Source organism: Rousettus aegyptiacus, unplaced genomic scaffold (genome assembly GCF_014176215.1).
Source record: "Rousettus aegyptiacus isolate mRouAeg1 unplaced genomic scaffold, mRouAeg1.p scaffold_m13_p_15, whole genome shotgun sequence".
Classification (NCBI taxonomy): Eukaryota; Metazoa; Chordata; class Mammalia; order Chiroptera; family Pteropodidae; genus Rousettus; species Rousettus aegyptiacus.
Genome location: NW_023416290.1, coordinates 689,853 through 710,596, shown reverse-complemented (window position 1 = coordinate 710,596; position 20,744 = coordinate 689,853). Strand labels below are relative to the sequence as shown.

General features: G+C 55.8%; 1 protein-coding gene across 2 annotated transcripts in view; it reads right to left on the bottom strand.

Moving 5' to 3' along the window:
- MMP16 (matrix metallopeptidase 16) overlaps window positions 1-20,744 on the bottom strand; it is a 120,830-nt gene that overhangs the window by 14,554 nt on the left and 85,532 nt on the right. For both annotated transcript variants that reach the window (XM_036232744.1, XM_036232745.1), the window contains 3 exons: window positions 18,439-18,743; window positions 11,310-11,471; window positions 10,017-10,228 (listed from right to left, as the gene is read on the bottom strand). In XM_036232744.1, the coding sequence (XP_036088637.1) occupies window positions 10,017-10,228; window positions 11,310-11,471; window positions 18,439-18,743 (679 nt within the window). The remainder of the gene's footprint in view (window positions 1-10,016; window positions 10,229-11,309; window positions 11,472-18,438; window positions 18,744-20,744) is intronic.

The window sequence follows — 20,744 nt, the reverse complement described above, 5'->3', positions numbered from 1 at the left end:
GTCCCTGGGCGACACTGTTGCCATGACGGCAGCGCGGCCGCACCTGAGCCCGCGCCTGCTGGGCAACGGCCCCAGCGGCCGCCTGGCGGGAGCTCCGCGGGGACGGCCCTTCCTTCAACCCGGCCCTGGCAGACCCACGTGCGACAGAGCGGGGCCGGCCGGCCGCCCCGGGACTCCGCTGGAGGGGAGGACGGAGGGACCCCGCAGCGACCTCTGCAGCGGACGGGGGAAGGAGCTCGCTGGCCGGCCGCACCGCAGAGCACGGGACAGCGCGGGCCACGTGGTCCTCAGAGCCCCGGGCACCTGGCGACGGGTCACGGGACACCGGGGTCCAGGCCTGGAAGCGGGGCCGGGGCAGACGCTTGGCACCCGGGCGCGGCCCCTGCACCAGACAGGCCGCGCCTCTCCCGCACCTGGAAGGTTCCGGAGCCGGGGAGCCGCGAAGCCTCTAGGGGGGCCAGGGGAGGCGACCTCGGGGCGTCGGAGGGAGGACGTCAGCCCACCCACACCCCGGGCCTGTAGGTGACCCGTGCCGGGTGACGGTGGCCCCGCCATGGGGGAGGGGGAGCCAGGGCGTGTGGAGGGGGCGGTCGCCGCGGTGACCAGAGCAGGGGGCCGCGTCCCCTCGGGTGCAGAGGCAGCTGCTGGCTGGGGCGGCCCCCACCTCCCCGGCCCACACGACGTCTGTGGAGAAGACATGGAAACGGAGGGCCCGGCGAGGAGGGGGTTGAGAGCCACCGCTCGCGCCCGTGGGTCCCGCGTCCTGGGTCCCGTGGGGTCCCGGCAGGCGTCGGGTGCCTGTGGCCCACGCTGACAGGTCAGAACAGGCGGACGAGGGTTTCGGCGGCGGAGCCGCTGGCGCGGACCAGGGGCCGCCCCGGGCTCGGTGTCGCAGTGAGTGTAGAAATGGGACTCGGGTCCCAGGGTCCCACAGTGAAAGGGCCACGCGGACAGAGTGCGCCACAGGTAACAAAGAAGCCGAGTGAGGTGCTGGAAAACAGAAGTGTTCAAATCCAGAGGTGACTCCACGTGAAACCTTCAAACAAGCAGGTGACACAGTTGCTCCCGGCTCAACGGCGACGTTTCCTCAGGAGGTGAGTGTGAGTCACTCACGCAGGAGGGAGGGCAGGGAACCGGCTTATTCTGACAAGCAGCTTAATTTTCTCTATTCCATGCATAAAAATAGAAATAGATTCCTATTTACATTCCTTGCAAGGTTTCTAACCTTTCCCACCTCCCTTGATTTTTATTGTGTGGTTAAAAAAGAATGTGCAGCTGTAACTGGTTTTATAGCTACTGTGAACTAAATGAATCTTGCTTTGTCACACGTCTATGCCTGAAAAGTTGGTTATCGATTATTGTGTGAAGCAAATACAATTTTAATGGAACTAAAATGGATTTATATTTTAAAAAACGTTATTAAAGAGGATTGTTTTACTTAATTTTATGAGTATTCTTTCTACCTCATATTAAATATATATATATATAAATGATTTTGTATCGATAACAGTGTTTCTAAATGTTAGGTATTTGTGGCTCAGATTGTAACTTTTTTTATATCGGGCAACATTTAGACCATTATTTTCTAGAGGGGAAACTGAGTGAGCAAGTTGGCGACATATGCCCCGGTTCACCTGTATTTTGGTGCTCAAACTCATTGGCAAAAATTGTCCATTATTTGACAATTTAAAAAGTTACTTGTATATTAATGGTTGTTACTAAACCGTGTATGCACTACACATTTTTATAGATATTTAGAAAATATGCGTTGTTCCATTCAATTCCAAAGCTAAAGTTGATGACCGAAAAGAAAAATAGATACGGCCTTGGGTGATATTGAAATAATTACTAGCTTCAGAGGTCGAATGTATCTCATGTAACTGGGTTTATACAAAACCGACTCTACCAAACACCAACCTCAGACCCACAGAAGTATCTACACTGTTTCTGGAAAATCTCGGAAATGGGAAAGTCTTTTTTCCTCTTCTTATTAATCTTCCAAAATTCATTTTTCAGCTACAGTAACTTCATTTGGGGACTCGGTGATTTTAATTGTTGATACGTACGACAGAGTCAGTATTTCCTACTGCTAGTGACCAGCCGCCCGCTGCTGCGAAGTGGTTTCTTTGAAGTCGCCGCCGTGGACGCCACGTGGCCCCCAAGCTGCTGCGGTTGCTTCTCCCCCCTCCCCCAGACCTGCCACAGCTGCTGCTTCCTGTCAGAAGCGGTGGACGCTGTGACCGTGGCCACGGAACACGGCCGGCGCGGAGGCCAACGCCCCGTGCAGACTGTCGCCCACCACCCCACAGTCAGAGGGGCGCGAGCCGTCCTCCAGCCTGAGAAGACGCAGACGGGCCGGGCAGCGGCCACATGACCGAGTCATTAGGCATGCACTGTACGTAAAGACCCTTTTAACCAATGTACTGCAAACTAAGATACAAAAATTCCATTTTTATCTTATTAATACTCCGAGGGTGTGGCTTCAGAGTTTTAAAGGACTAATTAATTTATCGGGCTAAGACACCGATAAATTATTTAAAACTTATTCGTGAAGTCTGCTCTGCCAGTATGAGAGCCATTATCCACACATGGCTACGTCGTTTCGAATACTTCGATACGATTTTAAAAATTAGCTCCTCGCCTACACCCGCCGCGTTTCCGGGGCCTGACAGCCACCCGTGACTGACGGCTACGTCGAACGGGGTGGCGTTAGTCCCTGCGGGCGTCACGACTTTTCCCATCCCGATTTGTTTCCAGGTCTCTGCGCAGCTCACAGAATAACATCCTGTGCCAGACGGCAGAGGTGCCAGGCGGCAGGGGCCGGCGGGCGGCCGAGAGAACGCTCGGGCCCTCGGCTCGGGCGGGGATGCTGTGCTTGACGCCGAGAGCCGGGACGTTGCTGCTGTCAAAGCTCGGTGAGCGGCCACCTCCTCGGCCCGGGCGGCCCCGCCCCACCTGTCCCGGCCCCGGCCCCGAACTTCCGCAGGGCTGCCCGGCCGCTCCCCGCCGCGGCGCCCACGCCTCTACGTGACCGCCCCCTCCGCTGACGTGAAGGGGGAGGATTTCGCGCCCAACGGCGCAGACCCGAGCAGCCGGCCAGGCACGGCCGTCACCGTGGGAAACCTCATCACACGGATGCCTCGACGAGCAATTGGCAGGAGACGGAGATTAAAGTTTTTCATGGTGGAAATACGCTTTTGTGAAATATAAAGGCATTTTTCAAAAAAAAAATACATTTACTTCCCTCTCCCGATTTGATCTGTCATTAATATTCCCCAAATTTTATGTCTGAAATATAGTGACTTTAAAGTTGCATGTTGTTCACATAATTTACCTCTATGCAAGTGAAATGCGAGGTTCGCCTGTCACCGACGAGCTCGGCGGGTGGTCGGCGGCAGCCCGCTCGGGAGACGCGGGGCAGACGCGGAGTGGGCGCCTGGCGGTATTACAGCGCGCGCAAGCGTCAGGTCCTGCACACCCTGTCCTAGTGCAGTTTGCAGATGGGCGGTTTTGACTGCTCGTTGTCTAGAAAAGGCTGTAAAAACGGGCGGATTTTGGCCAGGGGCTGGTGAGCACGGCCCAGAGAGCCTGCATCCCGGACACGCACACGTGGGACCCGCGTGCCCTCCCCCACGGGCGGCGGTGACGACAGGAACAGCGGCCCCAGGGCCACCGCGACGGCCCGCCTGCCCCGGAGCACGGTCGACCGCTCATCACACGGCGCCGACTGCAGCTTTCTTTGTGATAATTACAGATGTCACTGTGATTGGTAAGCTGTCACTTTAGCTCATGAACCAGCCCGTCTTTTGTGCCCCTAGTTTGTTGACTGAGTCCTTGGAGCCTGGACCAGGGACATGGCCGGCCCCACAAACCCAGCAGCTGGGCCTGGGAGCGGAGGGACGGCCCAGCCGGGGCCGGCCGGCTCCCCCCGGCCATCCGCGGCGTCTCGAAGTGCAATGTGGTTCCGATCTACACTACCTTAATTTTCTTCTGTATCCGGATTTTAGTTGTTCTTCGTACTTTTATTTTTCTTACAAATGAAACAATACTAAAAAAAAAAAAAAGCTAAGAAAATAACTGTCACTCTCTGACAAATATCCCCAAATAGCGTTTGTCACAGCAGCAGAGACACCGTCTCGGGCTGCCCGGACGGCCGTGCACAAACGCCGCAGGCTCTCGCCTCGCTCCGGGAGAGTCTGCGTCACAGCTGAACACAAGACACAACTTCGAACGGTATTTTTCCCTTTGATTTTCAAGTATATACGAGCAACTTCAACGATGCTATAAATGTTCCTGGTCGAAACGCAGAATTAAAGACCCTCGAGAAAGCGGCGTCTATGCCACGCCCGAGTCCGCCCAACGCACGCTGCACCCCACTCGGATGCGGGGGGCGCTGGTTCGGGGTGCGGCCTGCCTGGGCCGTGACCAGGGCGGGGCGCGCGACCCGGAGGAACAGAAAGAACTCCTTATTCTGCATGTGACACGAGCACGTGCTGTGGGTTCCTGGGCAGCAGGACAGCGTATTTTTAACGTAGGATAATTACGTGCATCTCTCTTTCCCAAACATGCTTCAGTTTAAAATCACCGTTTGGTGGTGGCTTCCTGGATGGACCCTAATGAAATCCCTGCAAATGACAGATACATGCTGGATAACCAGTCTACGGACAAATATTATTACTACCCAAATAACGTATGGAGATTATTTTTGAACTATTACTAAGGTGCAGGCTAATTTGTAAAGAAATTCATTATAATTTTATGAAATTGCTGATTGGTATTAGAAGAGAGAAAACCAATATTAACTAATGATATTGTTAACTCATTTTTTAATTAACATTATTTTTAATGCCAAATTAGATGGGTTATTGTTTTATTTTCAAAACTGTTGACAAAAACTATAAAACGATTTTTAAAGTAACCAGAAGAAATGGTACACTTCTCCCTGTCACTGCTCTTCATTTACAAAGCCCAGACCCAGGGCTAAAAAAGCCGTTTTTTAATTTATAAAAATATAACAGGAGATTTATGCCATCGCAAGACACAACTCTCACGGGAACGGAAGAGGCGGGGCGCAAAGCCCTCGCGCCCCCCGCAGCATGTGGGGACCAGCACAGCACTGCCTCGTCCTGGGGGTTTAAGGGCACACCGCACCCTGCAGACTCTGGGGGTGACAGTGCCCGTCGCGCGCAGCAGGGCGGGGTCACGTGGGGCTCTGAGCCTGGTGCACGCGGCCTCCGCAGAGACCGTCCTGGCGCGAGGGAGGCGCGGGTCCAGCCCCTGCCCGTGCACCGAGGGTCCCCCACGGCCTGCCACCCCCGAGGTCCCCTACCAGTGCCCTGCGGTGACCTCTCCCGGAACGTCTGCTCGTTCAGCTTCCTACTGAGTTTTGAAAATGGAATCAGGGAAAACGTTTTACGACTTCGGTTTAAATTTTTACTGTTTGAAGGGAAAAAACACATATTTAACTTAAATCGGAATCCGATCTCTACTGAGCCTCAGTAAATAAGTTGCCAAGGAGGATTTCTACGTGATCCGTGCTTCTTGAGCATTCTGCTCAAACCACGGGAGCATCGAGCCTGCGGCCGGGACACGGGCCCCGCCCTCCCCGTCTGCAAACCAGGCTGCGTGGCGAGGCCTTCACGACGCCCGCTTGCTGAGTCGCCGCGTTCAGGCCCGAGGCGGGGCCACGACGATGTGCAAGCCGAGCAAGTTTCCGACGTCGAGTCTGAGCTAGACGCGCCGAGTCTCAGAAGTCCGGGCAGTGTGGGTGCGGTCGCCTCCCTCAGGCCAGCCACACTGACCTTCGGGCACAATCCCCACCTGCCCGGCCGCCGGCACGGCAGCCCCACCACAGGGTCCGAGGGAGGAGACCACCTCGCCTCAAGCACCGGCTGCAGGTTCGGGGGACCCCAAGCCACTCAATGGGAAGGGCCCCACACGCTCACGGACCTCAGCCGCAGGACGTCGCAGGGCAACCTCGAGGCTCCGCGTCCTTGGGGTGCGGCCGGTGTCCACGTGTGACAACAGCCGGGGGCCGGGCCCCGCCTGCGGGTCCGGTCAGTATCCGAGCGTCACTCGTCGGCACGCTTGAGGGACTCGGCGTCCAGGCCCGGGGCCGGCACAGCACCCGGAGCCCCCCAGCGATGTCACCCACGGCTGGCTGTCCTGGTGCGGCCAGCCCCACCGTTCCCGAAGACACGGCCCCCAGGTACGACCCGCGCGCCACGGCCCGGCGCGGGCCAGGCCAGCTGTTCACTGCGCAGTGAGCGTTTCTGCCGAGGGTGAAGTACGAGATTACGGATTTAAAAACTAGCGAACCCGACATGCCAGCAGACACGCGGCTGGGAATGCGGAACTCGCTGACTGCTGAGCAAGGGGTTGTGTGGCAGGAGGCGCCCGGCGCCCACCCGACCGGGCCCCGGGCGAGGCGTGCGGAAGCAAAGCCGGCCGCGGCGCCAGGAAGGCCGACCGCGGGGGCCGCGCCAGGTTCCCAAACGAAGCCCCAGCCGAACTCGCGCGATCACACGCCGAAAGGATTATGTGACCACGGTTTTGCTCTCATTGTAGAAATAATAAATACGTGGGCTCTTGCAATAAATCCTTTACCTTAATCGCCGTAAGTACAGCCAATAAACCTCCCTATCCATTTCAGCGTTGCATCTGTCTTAGAAATGCTGAAATGGGGGCAGACCCGTGGGGACCCGTGTCCACGGCGCTGGCGAGGGCGCGGCTCGCAGCCTCCGCCCGCCCCGCAGGTTCAGAGGTCCCCCCGCGGCTTGCTTCTGACCCTCTCTTTGACCTTGTTTGTGGGATCAGTAGCGAAGCAAGGTCGATACACACAGGACACACATTTTAACAAGTTCACGGCTTCGCCCCACCGCGGCCTGGGGGATATGCGGGCGGGGGTGGGGGGCTGTCTGCAGCCGCCCCCGGCGCCAGCGCCGCCGCCTCAGCTCCTCAGGCTCCGGAGTGTCGCAGGAGCCCCGGTCCCCAGCGCGGAAAGGCTGGGGACCACTGCTGCAGTGGCTGGTGCCTTCGTAATGGCGCGACTGGAGATAAACAGACATTAACTGGATCCGCGAGAGGCCGCCTCTACTCAAGGTTAGCGTGCCGTGGGCACAGACCGTCCAGCACTGGACGACCCAGCCAGTCACGGCTGAGAGTCCCAGCGGACGCGGTTACGGCTCCCGTCTGCCATGACGCGCTTCCCCGCCACCCCGCACGGCGAGCGAGCTTCCTTCACGCCACTGTGTTTGGGGCTGTTAACCACACACACATCGTCACAGCAGCGCACACTTTAGGAGTTCCACACACAATTCCGTCGCTCTACAATTGGCCTGACGTCATTTTTCTAGAATTTCTGTGCCGTCAACACATGCTTCAAATGATGCAATTCATCGTACATACGATTTTGTATTTTACTGTTTCATTTGTGTGTACATCATAATCATGTCTCATTGTTTCATGCAGTCTCCAAAATTAAACTTTCAACAGATTGCATTATATAGTCCACCGAGTTGATGTACTGCTATTTCCGACACCACTACCGTATTACTGGATAATTTGGTTGTTTGCAAAATTTTTCCCCACTGGCAAGAAAGCCGCAATGAACACCATTGTTCATTTTAGATTTACTTCATTATTTTCCAGATGAATAACCTCGCATGGGTTATTGTTTTGGAAACTGCGTATTTCCTGCTATGAGACATGATAAGGCTGTAGTTTAAACCCTAAACATTCTTTCAATCTTACTCAACTGCTATTGACACTATCTGTAGTTTCTTTAAAATAATCACGTAAATAAACGCAAAATACATGATGCTCTGAAACGCTGAAGTAGCGCAGAAGCACATACAGAAGGACAGACAAACCCCTCGAGGACCACCCAGCAGAAATTAGCTGCACAGAAGACAGAGTCGGAGGTGAAAACAGCGCCCACGGAACAAATCCTTTACTGAACGCCGCCTGGGGACCAGCCATTCCTAGTTAAGTTTAATCCTACGAGTTACTTTTTTATGTCAAGAAAATTATTTTTTAATGATATAGTATTGGTGCTCAATAGAAAAGCTCTATTTCAATTTTTTTTTTTACTATGGCTCATGACATATGTCATAATAATGTTAGTAGTTTTAATTTTTTTCTGTTCATTTTCATGAAATTTTTCAGGTAGATGACCACATAATTTGCAAATAATGGTGAGTGACCTCTACTTTGTTTTAAATGCGCATACGTGTATCTCTTGCAACAGATACAATGAATCGGTACTTCTAAGAAATTTCAAGAGCTGGCTGAATGTTTAAAGTCGCCGCAGGCCACAGCGACGAGAGCGGGGTCAGGGACCCATGCCACGGGACGCACACATGTGCCGGGACGTGCCACCGACGGGATCCGAGGTTTCAGGGAGTAAATCTTAAGCCATCATCGAATACACATACATTGAAAACCAACAAACTGCCACGGAAATGCAGTATTGTGCAAGATTCCGGCTGCCTCCGCGAATGTTCAGCTAAGACACTGGAAGGACTACGATTCTGTCCCGCGGGACGAGGGCCATGAACCTGCTCCGAGGCGGGTCTCGCCGAGGGCGACGTACCTGGTGGCACCAGGCAGTGCTCCCGGCAGACAGAATCGAGGGCGACCCAGGGCGATTTTAGGTGCCCGGTGCAGCGCGCTTTCTCTGAGTATATTTCCTTAGATTCTCTGCCAACAGAATGTTTTTAATCATTCATCGAGTAAAATGATATAACAACAACAACAAATCATTCCATTCCTTTGCCTTACACTGAAAGAACTGGAGCCCTTTTCTGTGACCTCCATGCAGCTAAAAGTTATCTTTACAGATAGTTTCACACAGCACGGGGACCCCAGGTGAGGGCTGTGGTGAGTGACGCAGCTGCCGGCCTGTCTCGCCCCCACTTCCCGAGCTCACTCCATCCTGACCGGACGCTGAGCCACGGCACAGATGAGGGGCCACTGGACCAGTCGGACAGACGGAAGGACGACGAGAGGCGCCCGGAGTCAATGCCCACCGTGTTCTCAGACACGGGGCCACCTCAGTGACATCACCGGGATTTCAAGGGATAAAGCGGAGACTTAAAATTCAACCAAAACCCCGAAAATAAAATCCTCCACTTGTCATTAGGTGACTTGTAGAATGGACAAAAAAGCCTCATAAACTGTTTAATTTTACTCCTTGCACGTTGATTCATCTACTTAAATTGAACAGGACATATCTAATCGGCGTCGTAGGGCATTTAGGGAACTCAAAAATGCATTCAAGGGATTTGGCAGGATAGATTTTTCCTGGAGAGCATGATGCATATTATATCAAATCCAGACCTTATTATCCAATAAGGGACATAGAGCACTTTGCCCACTAGAAATTACATGAAATCTATATTTTTAAAGTATAGCCTCTGGTCGGCAGCAAGTTCTGCATAAGTGGGACAATATTTCATTATTTATTGATCCGTGTCCTTCAAAAGAGAGCATGTTATTCTATTTTTACGTAGATAGTAGTGGTGAAATGTGACTCTTTTAACAGTCCGAGGCCACCACATTGAAGACTGGTTTAAGACTGGTTTTGAGGAAGACGCTGTCTGTCAGTACCGCACCCTCTGCACTTCTCGACATGAGAACCGGCCTGGACCCACGGCCGGGTCGAGCTCGGGCGGAGAAGCCGCGGCGCTAAGGTGACACGCGTGAGGTCGGTTTTAGCTTGCGACCTTTCTAAAGGAGACGGTGGACGAGCTGGGTCCAACGCCCAACCAGAGAAGCCGGGACGCGCCCCAGGCTGCTCGGCCGCAGACCCCACCGGAGCGGTCTGGGCCGCGGGGCGCCCCGGGCAACGCGCCCCACGGCTCCCGCGCACGTCCGGACTCGCCCCTCACCCGCCCCCGCCATCCCCGGCTGCCGCTCGCTCTCCCCCACCCGCCCCGGCGCCGGGCCAACGCGAACAGGCCCCATCGCGCGCCTCGGCCCTGGCCCCGGCCGGAGCAGGGCACGCGGGCCCCTACCTTGAAGACGAACATCTCCCTGCGCAGGACGGCCAGGGTGTTGAAGTCCCCGTCGCAGATGCTGGGCTTGGCCCCGGGGGCCGCGGGCCGGCCCGTGGGCGGCCGCGGTGGCCGCGGCCGGTCGTTCCTGCGCGGGTCGGCGGGCGGCACGGAGCGGGGCGGCGGTGCCGTGGGCAGGGCTCTCGTTGGCGGAGGAGTCTTGTCGGGTGGCCCTTCAGGAAAGAGGAGGACAACGCTGGCCACCCGAGCGGGGGCAGGGCACAGTGGCTCGTCCTTGGGGCACGGGCCGCCGGGGCAAGTGTGGCCCAGCGAGCCACAGCCGTGTCTCGCAGAAACGGCGCTCCCGGTGCTGGGTCTGGGCCAAGGCCTGGGCTCTCGGGTTAATTTTTAATGACATTTTATAGCTTCGCCACAGAGCTCATTGGGAAAGCTGCTCCCCAATCTCTTTGGGAAGTAGGGGGTGTGTAAACGAAGTGACTGGAGATGCACATGGAGCCCGCACACTCTACCGGGCGAACCCTCCGCCCCGACAGACGGCGACTCTGCACCCTGACTCCTGAAAGGTAAACACTGAGGAGTCGAGGCTGACTCTACCCCGTATCGCCAATTCTACTCTGCGAACTCTTCCTGGCTTTGACTTTCACGATTTTCTCCTAATGAAATGTTTTGACAAACTGCAAGGAGAGTGTTTCGTGTGGATCCCGAATCTAAAATACCCACTGAGTAAAACACCGCCAATGAAATATTAGTGTGAAAACCACTTCCAAGCAGAGCGTTTGACGAGCAGCAAAGCTCACACGCGGGGCAGGCACGGGTGGCGAGCGCGCCTCGGGGCTCTTTGTTTTCAAAAAGAACCTTTTTCGGAGAACACGCTCGACGCTGAGGCATGGGAGGCCTGTTCTTTGGCCCACCACCTGCCTGGACGCCGGGTTCCCGGGGTCGTGGGAGGAGCCGCCGCGCAGGTGGCTTGGGCCGTGGCACCCGCCACTCCACTCGGAGCCCCAGACGTTGCTCTCGTCTCGGTGCCCCCGAAAGAGAGAGCGACTCAAAGCGGACCTTATCTTTCCACAGCTATCTGAGGCCTGTGAGAACACGCCGCACAAAGCGTTTCAATTAAACTCGACGAGAAAACCTTTTCCGTGTGTACGCCTTCCCCATAACCTGCGTGTCAACGTATCTGGAACCTCTGCCGCCCGGACCCGACGGGCGAGGCCCGCTGCGCCCCGGGGGCCGCCCAGACCCGACGGGCGAGGCCCGCTGCGCCCCGGGGGGCGCCCACGCGGCGGCACCTACCGTAGATCTTCTGGATGCCCTGCAGGTCGTCGCTGGGCAGCCGGAAGCTGTCGGTGTCCATGTACTGGTAGAAGGGCGCCATGATGGCCGTGGGGTCGTTGGAGTGCTCCAGCCCCAGCGCGTGGCCCAGCTCGTGCACCGCCACCAGGAACAGGTCGTTTCCTGCACGGAGGGAAGAGGGGCGCCCCTGTGGCCCGCGCGCCACACACCCGACCCCGGGGGGCCGGGGGCGCGTCGGGCGTCAGGGCGACGTCTCCGGTGCATTCACGCCGGCCGCCTCCGACGTGCCTTGTAAGAGGGGGTGCGGGTGGGCAGGGGTGACGACGAAGTCACGAAAATTCATCAACGGAAAGGGAAGAACAAGGAGTAGGAGCCGAAGATGGAGCAGCAGGTCAGGATCAGCCGCTGAAGCAGCTTTCAGAGCAGAGGCGGGCGGGCGCCGGCCCCTCCCCGCCCCTCCCGAGCCCGGACCGCCCCGCAGGGACTGGGGACGGAGAGAGGGGCCTGGACGAGCGAGGCAGGACCTGTGCGCCACGCGGCTGCACACGGGGCTGGAGCCCACGCCCGGCGGTCCCCGTCCCCGAGGTCAGCAAACGCGCAGGTGGCGAGCGGAGGCGGCCGAGTGGCCTGGGCCGGGGACAGGGCCGTGGGGGGAGGGCGGGGAGGCCGGGCCGGCCAGGCGCTCAGGCCGCGGACGGTCGAAAGACAGGTCCACGGGGTCACTGGGAAACAGGACTTTTTTAAGACGCCACTTTGCGTGGGAAACCGGCGAGACGCGTCCTGCGGGATCATGCAGGGAGCATGTTCTGGCCGCGGGCAGAGACGAGCACAGGCAGCAGGGGGGGCCTTGCGGGACGCGGGACTCTGAGTGGCTGCACGCGAGCAGGGCCGGGGCAGCCGGCACTGTCCGCGGCCGCGGGGCGAGGGGGACGCACAGCGGACCCCGCGGGCCACCCCGCAGCCTTGGCACCGGGAGCCGCTGCCGCCCTGTGATTCGAATCCCGCAGGGGCAAAAGCTGCCGGAGCGGAGGTGTGGGCCTGTCTCCCGAGGGCGACGACAGCCACCGCTCCTGTGAGGGTCGTCGCCCGCGTCCCCCGAGGCCGCGGCCCGGCCCCTGCGCGAGAGGGAGACGCCGCCGCTCCTCCGAGCTCCGCGTCGTGATCACGTTTCGTGAGCCGTTCCCAGATGGCCACGCGCCCCGGATGTCATCAGTGACTCGGTGGCATTTCGTACGTAAAAACCCGCTGTGAACAAACCTGGCACTTCTGGTCCGCAGACCCCATCGCACAGCAGACGGCGCCGGCCCCCCGACCCGCGGCGTCTCCCCCCGACCCGCGGCGTCTCCCGTCTCGTGCCTCGCGGCCTCCCTCTCTCTCCAGAGCCGGTCACGACCCGGAGCTTCCAATTTCTCATTCCCTTTCTCGTATTTTGATATTTTCAGACACTTGAAATATGAATAAACCAAACGCCCACCTGACGGGTCTTCCAAGGCAGCCAAGGTCTTCCGAAGACCTGCAGCCACGAAGCGCTTCGCCCTCAGTGAGTCTCTCACTCGAGGAGCTCAGGCCCGTGCCCGCCGGCTGCCGGGGCGCCGTGGCAGTGTGTCGCGAAGCCGGTTTTCCGCAGCCGGTCTGAACGCTGCGCCCCCCTGCGGCACATGGGCGTGCGAGGGTCCTGCCCGCCTGTGGCTGGGCGCGGCTGGGGCCACGTGTGGGCTCCCGCCCCAGGGCAGCCGCCGCTCTGCGGCGCCGTCAGGAACCAGGAATTTCTAATAGGATCTACGTGCAAAGAGCTCCTCATAGAATCATCGAACCGCTGACAAACCATTTTCCTGACATGCAGTCGGTGCTTTTACCGAGTGCCAGACAGCGTGATGTGCCGGGAGGGGGTGTCGGGCTGCCCGGCCACCCTGTGGCCCCAAACCCTGAAGCGGCTCCCATCGCCCCCGACACCGCTGGCCACCTCTGTCACCCGCCCGCCATCCCGTGCAGCCTGCAGCCCGGCCCCGGTGCGACTAGGAAGGGAAGAAGGAGGGAAGGGGGGAGAGAAGTGGGGGGGGGCACAGAGAGAGAGAGAGAATGGATAGCTCCAAGCAGAAGTTATGTCCCGTCTGCGAGTCACTACATGCCCCGTATTCCCTGGCAGAGGAATCAGACCGCACATTACAAAGGGACAGCGTCAAAGAAGCCGTGGACGTACTTTAAAAGCGCACGGCAGCCACATGTGCCTTGGTGAAACTCAGATTGTAATTTATTCAATTATGGAAACCAAGGAAGATAAAATTAATCTGGTTTCTACTGTTGCTATGAAGACAATTCTATTGAATTAATTTTTTGTGAGATACTGAATCTATAACTAAGTTCTTTATAATATTTTTATGTATTTTTCAAAAGTCTTAATAACCTTACTGAGTGCATTTCATAACATTTTGATTAGAAAGCACTGCTGCCTACAAGAACACTGAAAACCAATTATTTCACATTGAAAACTTAAAAAGAAAAAGGATAAACTACTGCCTAAGCAACATTCTATGTGTGAAGAAATGAAGAAACACATTTTGCATACTTTAATAGGGAAACATTTTAAACTCCAACAAGGCGAAAGGATGCACCACTTGAAAAGTCCTCCAAGTTAAGGCACTGACCAGCACACACGGCGAGGCCCAGGATGGTGCCACCGCAGGTCAGGGGCCCCCGCCACTCAGCGGAGCACGACCACACATCTGCTACTCTCTAACTGTCCACAGGGAGCTAAACATGGATGGCCGAGAGATGGCAGAGCTATCGCATGAAGCTCTGTGACTGAGAGGTTTTGAAAAAGTCAAGACTGTCAAACTTTTGGTCACCTACCGAGCGCAGGGAAGTAAACTCAGTGAAACGAAGCGCATTCCAGAAAGGACGAAAGTCACGCTTGTAAAAACAAGCAAGAACTCCCCGCTGCCATCCCTCGCTCCCTGCCGGCCATCACCTCCTCTCCCCCATCCGGCCCCCGTCCGCCGCAGCGGCCCCTCAGACGGAGAGCCGTCATCGTCGTGGGCAGTGCAGCCGCGCGGCGAGTCAGGCCTCAAGGTGTCTCCATCACGGTTCTGTGCTCCATTTCCACGCATAACCTTTTTGCTTGGAGATTATCAATTTGAAGCCCTAGTACTGTGACAGATACATGTCTGACTAGAATCTTTGCAACAAGATCTTGTTTACCTTGGTACTGCCATTTAAACACTATACCGTAGCCAAGGAAACAATATGATAATGACGCTCAAAATGAATGTTAACATTTTGCTAGAGTTAAATTTTCCAACTCACATTTAGGCAACATACACTTCCAAAACCACATCGCAGTAACATTTTCTATTTAGAATTACTATGCACGTGTTTTGCTTATCCATTCCATAAAAAAGAATTCTAAAACCCTCTCTTAAAAGGGCATTTTTGTTGGGGAGGGGTGTTTATTTTAGCGTAACCGTTGTGTAATTTACTGAATGGGCTTTAGATTGAGATTCCGAAAGGCAGCACGGCCATGAGCAAAGGGCAGGAAGTGGGGTGACAGTGAATCAGGGTCGCTGGCAGCCTGAGACACTGCCGAGCACATGGGAGGCAGATGAATTCAAATTGCCTTCATTAGCCGAGCAGTAGGCGCGGAGCTCACCCAGAGGCACTTCCGTTTGCGTTTCTGCTAAATGATCAGGCAGCTACCTCTGTTTTCCAGGCATTTAAGAGCAGTGAATAGGAGAGAGAGAACCCGTTGCAGGTATGTGAGCCAGGGGCATTCGAAGCCTAAGAAAAAGTTTATCAATGGAGATGTCAGAGTCACGCTGAGCCTATCTACGGCACGAAAAGACAGTCTCACCAACAGCTGGGCTCTGGGATGTCAGGCGCATTAATTCTCCCCGCGATCCGGCACCGCGTTCCGGCACCTCAAGAAAAGCTCGAGGCTGTTCTTCTGATAAATGATCGATCCTCCAGCAGGACATTGCCCCAGCCACCCTGCTGTTGCTAGTTAAAAGTCTGAATTTCAATTAAGCAGTAAATCTTTATGGTATTACATCTTGAACAGTCAGTTAACTTCTCCCTAATCCCCTACAAATCTGAAACATGATCATTTTGCAGAGTCATTTCCTGCGAGCTCGCTGAAAAGGAAAAATATTCTTATCTGACCAGTAAAGAAGACTTTTCCTCCAAATAAAACATTAAGTATTAAATAATTGTTTTGTTTAGGTTTTTAACAATAGGCCTACATACAAAAATTACACTTCCACAGTGTAAGTTAAGACACAATCAAACGTGTTCACGTATGAGGAGTCAAAGTCCATTTTCTTCACTGGGCACCTTCAGCACGTACGTCCCATCTCAGAATTCTTTTCCACGTACGTATTTTTTTGGAAGAATTCTTACGTCACACGAAACACGTGCGCATTCATAACTCCGACCACGCTCAAATCAGTGTAAACATTCTCATTCCCCACGTCACCTCAAATGCCCCCAGAGATTTTCTTCTTAAAACTTCTTGTTTATTTTCAAAAAATATTGGTTGACGCCTAAAAAAGAAACAGTTAAGAAAGAGTATGTCTATGGGATTTCTGCAGCTTTCTGTAGAATTTCAATATTTAAAGAGAAAATACAGGCCATTTAACAGGCACCATTTCCTTCATTTAGGATTTTAAAAGTAATGAGGCCACAAAGCCAAATTAACACAACTTCGAAGCTGCAGTTTTAAAGAAGCCTTAAGAATCAGAGCCACTATTGGAATGGATTAATATTTTTGCTGTTCAGAATTTTAGAAGAAAGTCTTTTCCTTGGAGGCAAATGCAGTTTTGTCCATGACGACAAAATTCTGCCATGGTAAGTGCTACTTCCCTCAGTCACTCAGAATGCAAACATTTCTTCCATTCATTCAGATCCCTTTAACTGAAGATATCGGAACTACTTCATTAGAACGCCTGTCGGACTGTAATGAAAACAGAATGATGCCTGCATCGAACCAGGATCTGGAAGCTATCATGTTGCAGGGATGTCACTAGGAGCAGCTCAGGTAGAGTCAGTTACCCCAGGGGTCCCCGGTCCCAAGGCCATGGGCCAGTACCAGTCCGTGGCCTGTCAGGAACCGGGCCGCAGAGCAGGAGGCGCGTGCAGGCCAGCGAGCAAAGCTCCATCTGTGTCTGCGGCCGCCCCCCCCCCCACCCCCACCCCGCGCCAGCACCGCCGTCAGCTCCTCAGCCCTGCCTCAGATCCTCAGGCGTTGGACTCTCGCAGGAGCGTGGTCCCTGGTGCCAGGAAGGTTGGGGACCGCTGGAAACAGGTCTGAATAGGAAGTGTTTCTACCTACCACATCCCGGCCCTGCAACGTTAAGACACTGTGAGAACCGGCACGCGGCACAGGGCAGAGGCTGCCCGGCCAACGGCCCAGCGAGCCGGCTCCCGGACGCGGGGCCGCCGGACGTGGGGCCGCCGGACCGCGAATGTTTGTTTTTCATTCCACTACAGTGAAATCTTCCAGCATATTTGCCACTAGTCTCCAAAGTAGTCCTTAAAAATGAAATCATAGTTTAATATTATAGCCAATATGCCCATGGATAACAATTCAAGCATCATCTTGCTTAATACTAGATATTTTATTTTATTTAGGAAAACAAAGTTATTATATATTTTTTTCAAAATTTGATGTTATTTTAAGTTTAACAACCTAATTTATTCTGTCCAGTGTTAGAATGCTGTGTGTTCTAAAAAATGCAAGGATGGCTATTATACGAATCCAGCTAACTATACCTTCTAATGAGCCGACAAGGCTTACCTCCATGGCTGGGCTTAACTCATCACGGAGGAATAAACGGTGTGGTCAGTGCCGCGTCGCCGCTGAACGACGCATGGTGGCATTTTCAGCCCCGTCCTACCATGGCGAGAAACAAAGATACTCACGTCTTGATCACAAGAATTCAGGAGATGGCTACTCGGAGGCTTGTAATTCTGGAATCCTATGATTCTGCGATTATTTTTTAAACAAAATCAAGGTACAGATTGTTGTGTAGGAAGAAACACATGCCTCTTATTTCAAGTAGCTATTCTTTTAGCCACTGAATTTTACTTTACATTACTTTTGCATATCAAATTAATTATAAGGACTAAAAATTTGATAGGTGTTAAAATACATTGGCAAGAAACTTTGATAAAAATAAAGAAAGATGTATTACAAAATAATAAACTACATAGTTGCATTACGTGGGAGACAAAGGAATGGGCGCGGATGAAAGATAAGGGCGAACGTACAGAGCAGGAAGGCGCTGCCCGGAAAGAGGACGGCCGGAGAGAGACGGTAGCGGCCACACCGCACACGCCCGTCGGGGTTCAGTTTCACGCGACACTGGAGCAAAGTGCGGAAACAGCGTGTTTGCGTAACCGGGGCCGTAACTGAAAGACTGCGGACTCTTACGGAACATCGCGGAGGAGCCGAGGCCCGCGCGCAAGCGCCACAGAATGCGCACCACCCGCGATCTCTAACCCAGAGGCTGCGCGGGAGGCCGTCCGGACCCATCCCCACGCACGACCCCGGAGCCCATCCCCACGCACGACCCCGGAGCCCATCCCCACGCACGACCCCAGGTCCATCCCCACGCACGACCCCGGAGCCAACCCACGCACAACCGCGGGTCCATCCCCACGCACGACCCCGGAGCCAACCCCACGCACGAAGTCAAAGACCACCCCCACGCAGGCCCCGCACGCGGCCCCAGGCCGTTGACAGCTCCGCTGTCCCACCGTCAACCCGACCGCAGCGGCCTGACATCTCGCACCCCGAATCTTGCCCCGCGCACACACCTACCGTCGCAGTTGGGGATCCCCAGTGCCTCGAAGCCTGCGCCGCCCGCGCACACACCTACCGTAGTAGTTGGGGTTCCCAGCGCCCCTGAAGCCCGCCCCGCCTGGCGCCTACCATCGCGGTTGGGGTTCCCCAGCGCCCCCGAAGCCCGCCCCGCCTTGCGCCTACCGTCGCAGTTGGGGTTCCCCAGCGCCCCGAAGCCCGCCCCGCGCCTACCGTCGTGGTTGGGGTTCCCCAGCGCCCCCGAAGCCCGCCCCGCCTTGCGCCTACCGTCGCGGTTGGGGTTCCCCAGCGCCCCGAAGCCCGCCCCGCGCCTACCGTCGTGGTTGGGGTTCCCCAGCGTCCAGGGCTCGTCCGAGTCGAAGTGCGTGTCGCCGCCGATGCCCGGGCCCGGGAAGTAGGCGTGCGCCAGGAAGCCGCCCTCGCCGTCGAACGGGGAGCTGTCGCCGTGGAAGCCGGACGCGAAGATGATGGTGATGTCCGCGTCGCGCCTGCCGCTCTCCAGCTCGCCGTACGGCACCTCCTCGAACGTCAGCGGCGTCACGTTCTGCCACACGTCGAAGGCGCGGCGGATGGCCCTGCGCGTTTCGGGGTCTCCCACCTTCGGGGTGACGTTCTTGATGCTGCAAGTTAGAGAAACGCGTGAGCGGCCGCCGAGCAGCCGGGCCTGGCGCAGCCGCGCGCGGCACCAGCGCCGGGCGACACCTGACGCTCGCGCGCGCAAGCGGTGGCGCCGTCATGTGGACGATACGCCGATGAGGAGCGAAGGCGACGCAGGCGGACCCCGTGGGAACTGTCACCGGAACACAGGGGACAGGCGACAGCGCCTGGGGGGTCCCCGTGGAGACACTGGGACATGGCTGGGCTTTGGCTCTATGTCGAGGATACACCTGCAAAGACGTCCGGATGGCGGGACACGGGCTGCGAGGCGCCCAGCACGGGCGGCGCCGGAGAAGGCAGACGGGGCGCGCCCGCCGCGGGAGCCGGCAGCGCGGGGTCGCGTCGCTCCCGCCCTGCGCGACGCTCCGAGGCCGTCCGAGGGACGGTGAACTACGCCGGCGCCTCGCCGACCTCTGTCCGGCTGTTAGTCGCTACCTCTCCGGTGCGACGGCTGGACAGGCACGCGGGTTAATGCTGCGCCCTCGAACACCGTCCACGTTAACCTTCCTGGCGCCCGTGTGCTGGGTCCGCACCCTGCGGATAGCCGGAGCCCCGCACTCGCGCGCGGGTGTCCCCGCGAGGCGTCGTTAGGCGGAGCTCCGGGGGCGGCTCCAGGTGCGAGCCACGCAGCCGCGCGCCAGGCTCTGCCCCTGCGGAAGTCACGCTGCAGTGACGAGGGAAACGGCAAGAAAGAAGAGCGACAGCGACAAGACTAGGCAACCGCGGAGGGGCTGCAGGGGGGCGGGGCGAGCAGATGGGACGGGATCCCACCCAAAGAGGAGACACCTGTGCCGAGCACCGGGTTTCCAGCCGGAAGGGGCGCTGCGCAGCCGCGGCGGACCTGGCCAGCGCGAAAACGGAGCTGGCGCGCAAAGTGGTGGCGCAAAGGGAGGTGGGGCCAGCGGCACGAGGGGACCGAGGGGACCGGCAGCCGGCGGGCTGAGCCGCGACCCGAGCAGGAGCCTGGTGCTACTCCAGTGTCCGAAGGTCACCGCTTCTGACGGCGGACGATGGAGACACGGAATGGAAGCAACGCGGGGTTCAGAGGCTCAAGCAAGAGAGGACACATGGACGCGAGGGGGCGTCGTGGAAATACAAAGAACGTGTTTCAGCGCGCGTGCTCAGGGCGGCGTTCACGGGATCGAGGTCAGAGTCCACGCATGACGGAGAAGTTATTTTGTTTTCAGAGAGGGTCATCATACAACAGGAAACAAATTAAATTGCATGGTAAGATATTCATATACATAACGGTCCTGAGAAAAATGAAGCAATATAATATAAGGAAAATAATAAATGCGGGGTACAATGAAACCATATCACTGTGCTTTTCACAGCTCTGGACTTACTAGCTTCCAAATATGCTTAACCACTATCTTTGTGATGTCGTTAATAAATACAGGACGTGTGCACGCACTTCATAGTCGGAGTTCTGAGCCAGGTGCAAACGAAAACCAGTTCAGAAACTTTCATGCCATAGAGAGACGTGTTTTGTATTTCTAATAACATAACAAAGGGCACAGAGAAGTGCTGATATTAATAGCAAAATAAGACATTCTTAATAATTCTAATACATGATGCACAAAATTTTTAATATATATTTGCAAAAGTCAATGTTATAAAATGAATAAAATGCAGGCTATGTTTGAAAAACTTAATAGAACTAATTTACTCTTTTTCATAATTTGTAGAGTTGCCGTGGCTTCACTTCTCTGTTCAAGTACGAGAAGTGGTCACGGACTAGAGACGGAACACAGTCCCTGCAGGAGGCCCGCCACTGACTGGCTGTTCCCCATGATGCCCGCCTTCCAGACGAGGCAGGTCTCAGTCCGCGTGGCTCCGGGTCTTATTTAAATAGAGTTTGCTTCTCAGCCTGTGAGGTCACCGGGCTCAGTGAGAGGGAAAACGAAGAGGAACTCATCTCCCTCAGCACCGTCTAAGCTCCTGCTCTCTGCGTAACTATTAAA